The sequence below is a fragment of the Crassostrea angulata genome, chromosome 3, assembly GCF_025612915.1.
Source record: "Crassostrea angulata isolate pt1a10 chromosome 3, ASM2561291v2, whole genome shotgun sequence".
In the NCBI taxonomy this organism is placed as follows: Eukaryota; Metazoa; Mollusca; class Bivalvia; order Ostreida; family Ostreidae; genus Magallana; species Magallana angulata.
Genome location: NC_069113.1, coordinates 23,599,591 through 23,604,919, shown reverse-complemented (window position 1 = coordinate 23,604,919; position 5,329 = coordinate 23,599,591). Strand labels below are relative to the sequence as shown.

The 5,329-nt window shown below is 35.0% G+C and overlaps 1 protein-coding gene across 1 annotated transcript; it reads right to left on the bottom strand.

Annotated features, from left to right (window-relative positions):
- Positions 1-241: 241 nt before the first annotated feature.
- On the bottom strand, positions 242-2,320 carry LOC128176728 (E3 ubiquitin-protein ligase Midline-1-like). Its single transcript, XM_052843240.1, has one exon. The coding sequence runs from the start codon at positions 2,313-2,315 to the stop codon at positions 387-389; it is 1,929 nt and encodes a 642-aa protein (XP_052699200.1). The 5' UTR covers positions 2,316-2,320; the 3' UTR covers positions 242-386.
- Positions 2,321-5,329: the final 3,009 nt, after the last annotated feature.

The following is a 5,329-nucleotide window of genomic DNA, read 5'->3' as shown; positions in this document are numbered from 1 at the left end:
TCCATTAATTTAAAGTACGGTAAAAAAAAATTTGGCTGAACGTTTATTTTGATTTCATATCTCATTTTTCACGCACACATTAAATGTTAATTTTATTATAAATGACTGAATTTTTGGTAATACACATATAGTACTGAATTTAATTCCATGAATTTAACAGGGGGGGGGGGTGTCTGAAATTACTACTCTCGATCAGATCTGAACATATTTCAGACTTTTCAGGTACATCAATATAACATCGTTTAAATTTTTATCAAATTTTAATTTGAACAAATATAGGGACATAACAATGCAATCAAAATGTCAATTTTTATGAACACTCACAGAATGCTCGATTAACTCGAGAACTGAAACTGCATATATCTTCAATAGAAGATATTCAGGATTTAAACACTTCCGATAAATTCATAAAATTTCACATTTCCGCCTGCCTCACCAACACAGAATTTAAATCCATCTCTGAGGCAGGTCACCCACACCGGGTCCTTCAATTCTTCCAGAGTTCTAATCACTGTTCCTTTCTCAGAGAGGAAAACAATGCTTTCATTGCCACTGTCCACCACATAGACATTTCCCCCTTGATCGACAGACACACTGTTAAAATAGCTCGAGTTTTGCGATGAATGAGTGAACACCAATTCTTCATCCTGATCTAGCTTTGTGACTGTTGAATGCCCATGGTTCACTGGATTACTGCAAAATATTACATTACCATTCTTGTCAACAGCAACTTCATCTGTGTTATATGATAAATCCAGTGGGTTGTCTGTCAGAAAATCAAAGCTTGTGTTGTAATACACCAAAGACTGTCTTGTGGCAACACTGATGGTGTCGTCGTATGCAGCTATTCCTCTACACCGGTTTCTAAGCTTTATCTCCTCTCCCTGAGTTAAAGTCAAATTCTCGAAGTGCAGGACTTGAATTGTCTTTTTTCGTGGAATTGTCACAAGGATTTTCCCTGTGGAATCCATGCACATTTGCCACGGAGTGCCCGGAAGTTTGACCTCTTGTATAATTGACCCATCTTCATCACATACAATACACCTTTGCTGTTTCCTGTCTGCAAAAAGCATCAGTTCCTCCGTCAGAAAAATTCCAGTGGCAGTATCACTGCGTGGAATAGTAATCTTTTTAAATAGTTTTAACTTGGCCTTTTTAAGATTGATATCGGCCATTATTTCAGTTGTATCCTCTGTCAGATTGACATCAAAATAGGCATTTAAAGTTGTCATCTTTTTAAATAATTTGCACATGTCTCCTTGCAGCAAAAAGCTCGTTTTGGTTATTTTCATTCTTCTCATGTCCACAAGAATTTCTTTCAGTTTCAAAAAGACTAAAGCAAATTCTGTTTGGGTATGTTGTCCCTCTTTTCTTTGTTGCAAAAGATTCTTCCAATGCTTCAGGTATGATACACGATTTTCGAAAGACTTGATAGACTTCTCCAGTTTTTCTTTAGCCTGTTTAGACAGCTTAGTCAGTTCATTTAAATGTTTTTCTTCAAGCTTATCTAACAAAGTGACCATGTCCGCTTTAGCTTTCCTTATGTCTCCTTCATACCTCTCTGTCAGTTCCTCGATGTTCGCAATGTTGGATTTTTCAGCCATAATAGTTTCATCTAGTCTCTTGCATAGTTTTGCAATTTCAGCTTCTAGGGGGTGTGAATTTTCCTTTTTACACTTCTTAGAGATCTTTTCAATCAGATTGACAGTTTTACAAGCTCGATGTTGAAAACTTAAACAGAGAATGCAACAAAGAGTTTGGTGGTTCTCGCAAAATACCTCCATTTTTCTGTTACCATGTTTTCTGCACATATCCATATCAATATGAGATGGAGGTAAAGTTGCCGATGCATCCCGAAGAGTGGTGATTTCATGGCCTCGCAATGCCTGGAATCTCTTGTGGAATTTGAAACAGTCCTTGCACAAAGCCTCGGTACAATCTCGACACCAGTAACTTCCCTCCGTTTCCACGTTGTCTACGTTACAGGGGCCACATAAGACACCGGTTAAATCACCGTACTTTAATACAACGTTTGACATAAACTTGTTTTCTGGAAAAAGTTCAACCCATGCATTTGGCGGGCATTCGCCAAACCCGCTCGGTTCTGGGATAAACACACGACATAATGGACAAAGAAATCCTAATGGTGAATCGTTTTCATCGCATGACAACTTTATGTGCTCCGATAAACAGTCGTGGCAAAAGGTGTGGGAACATGGTAAATACCGTGGTGTACTGAAATTTCTCAAGCAAATGGAACAAACTGCAGCTAAATTTTGATTCTCGACGTCGACTTCGCTCCCGCCGCTCGCCATCTCTTTTCATGAATGTCAAACCCGTTGTAATTAGCTTGTGTCCGAACCCGACTATTTTAATGTCAATTTGTAAACGTGTAAGTATTGAAAATCATACATGTACTACAGTAAAAACACGTGGTGGGAGGGTGAAAGGGGGGGGGGGGTAAATCAATTAATATGGGTTTGCAGAAAAAAATAAGAAGCAAAGGGACAGCTGTTTGAAATATGTGACATGTTGATGTATTTACAATTCATTTTCAGTTCATTTTCAGTTTAATTTCACTGTAATTCATACAATTGTTGTTTACTATTGTTCATGCATGAACTTTTGGTTGGTGGTAGTGATTTTAGATAATGCATATCTCATTAGAATCGACAGCAGTGTGAGAATACTTCACTGCATTTTTTTGTAATTTGTTTGGAAAAACTTCATTTTAGAACAGTGGGCTTTAAGTTTTTAGATGATTGATATTAAACATATACGAATAGAGCTCTAAAGCGCTTTAACAAGCTAAATAATTTCCCCTTTTTTGACGTGTTTACGATACTCTCAAATGAAACTGATTTAAAAATGATATTATAACACTCATATTCTAAATCAAAAATGCGGATTTCAAAAATTAAGAATTGAATTTTAATGAAAACAACGAAACTATCACTTTTACAAGGAGAAGGGATATGATAGAAGATGTCTTCTGAATCAATACACCTGTTAATCAATCAGTATGAAATGGGGGAAAAAATGGAACTACATACAAGCTTACTTAAATTTGCTGAAATAATTAATTCCTTTCTAATTTAGAAGATGAAAGCACCGGTGATAGATTAACGAAAGGAATTAATTAAGAAAGAAGTCATGTTTTAATGATTGGAGACTGTTGGTGTTTTCTTCAATATAGTGGAGGAAGCTATAGAAATACATGTTCATGTACGTACATATGCAAAGTTAGAATATCCACTCATATAATAAATATACTGTATGTACATCTATATATTATACATGTACAGTAATACAGAGTGCTTTCAACAGTGAAGTACAAAATGTCCATAGGAAAATGCATTGGTCCAATTAATGGAGGCAAAAGACAAAGATATCAGGTATATATACATGATATACTAAATGATCAAAACACAATAATTCTTCTTCATAATTTTTTTTATAGATTTTATAGATTTTTCCTACATATATACACATTGTTGAATTCTCATAGGAGTTTTCTCATTTTTCGCTGTTAATATAAAAAAAAGCTAATCAGTCTAGTGACTAGGAGAGAAGTCGACTATTTAATTAACGTTTTATGTCAATCATGATTAATATATTCCTAGATATCTAACATATCATTGCAATATTTCATCTGTTCACCGATTGTTTTCGATATGAGATATGGTCGATTTGGATATGGTGGTTTTTAGCTGCCTTGAACGAATTTAGAAAAAAACCGCAATTGTAACCACATTCATAAACAACAATTAAGTCGTATGTACATCAATATCTGTCCATGTGAGAACGCAGTAAAATTTCAATCCTTTTTTTTTCGATTTTCGCAACAATTTACCCATCAGATCTTCCATTTAATTTAAAATAAGATTTTATCAATCATTATAAAGTAAAAAGAACCCTTAAAATGGCCATCACCATCCAGCCCCCCCTCTCTCTCTCTCTCTCTCTCTCTCTCTCTCTCTCTCTCTCTCTCTCTCTCTCTCTGCAAATGCAAAGAGGGATGTAACCTTCGTAACTCCTCTATATCCATAAAAAGTGATAAGCATGGAATTTTTAGTGAAGGGTGTTAGCCTTACCCTTTACCCCCCCCCCCCCTTTCACTGGTCATCGCCTTAAACAGATATTTTTTTAACTCGATGTCTTTGCAATACTCTTCATTTCCCCCATATATCGAAAATGTTATTATGTTAAATTGTATGTGCGTGTGTTTATTTCTCGTAAGTTTTTTTTAAATTTAATTTAATAACTTTACAAATTTCTGGGAGGACCCAGACCTCCTGATAGATTCGTGCATGCAGTCCTCAGGACACCACTCACAAGCATTTTATCCTCTGGATGAAAAAAATAAATCCAAGAGTGACATAAGAAAGAACAAAAAAGAACATAAGAAATTGATTAAATTTATTACATATGTATAAATGTATTAAAGCGTGCTGATAGAAAAATCCATGATGAACAGAATTTCTCGTTGATCGATAAAAATTACCCGCCAAAATAAAAAAAAAGATAAATCTCTGTTTATTCAGTATGCAGTTCATGATCCACATTTGAAACAGTAATTATTGCTAGATGCCTAAAAGTAGTCCTCCTTAACGTGTCCAAACAAGCCACTGTACTGTTTCATAGTTGTTTTTCACGAGTAGCTGAATCGACCACTTAAACATTGTGTGCGTGGACATAAACGGTTGTATCGGATTGACCGTTCATGTTCATTAATTAATTTTATTGACATTTCTGGCCATGAGCAAACCACATTAATAATACATCTTGTATCAACGATGCTCTAATACATCCACTAAGTAGCATTCTCTGCAGAGTGACACACTTCAGAGTTTTCAGCGAGTTAACATGCAGACATGTAGATGAACATTACAGCATAATTATGCATGTAGTTTTCCTCTTGAGAAAAGAAAGGCATATTTATATATATGCGCATAATCTTCATCAATACTAACGTCTGTCCATTTTTAACTAAAGAGAATGCTATGTATAGCCCTGGGTGTAAAATGCGTCATCTCATGGTATTGAAACTTATGCTACATGTATCAGTAAAATATATGCAAGTGCACTGCATGGTGTTTATCAAGTGACATTTAAAAGAAATTGTATCTATATACTTAAAGCTTCAGCATACATTTGCCGGAATAGAATTTTCCGTTTTGGAAAGAGATGATTTAGATAAATATTAAGAGTCATCTTTGCAATCAAATAGTAAATCTGTCTTCCTTGTCTTCACCCCCCCCCCCCAAAAAAAAACCAAACAAACAAAAAGAAAAAAAGAACAAATCCATTATTTGTTTTGTTTTCTTTT

Bases quoted from the DNA above. Each gene is read 5' to 3' on its own strand.
- LOC128176728 (XM_052843240.1), bottom strand. From the start codon at position 2,315: ATGGCGAGCGGCGGGAGCGAAGTCGACGTCGAGAATCAAAATTTAGCT.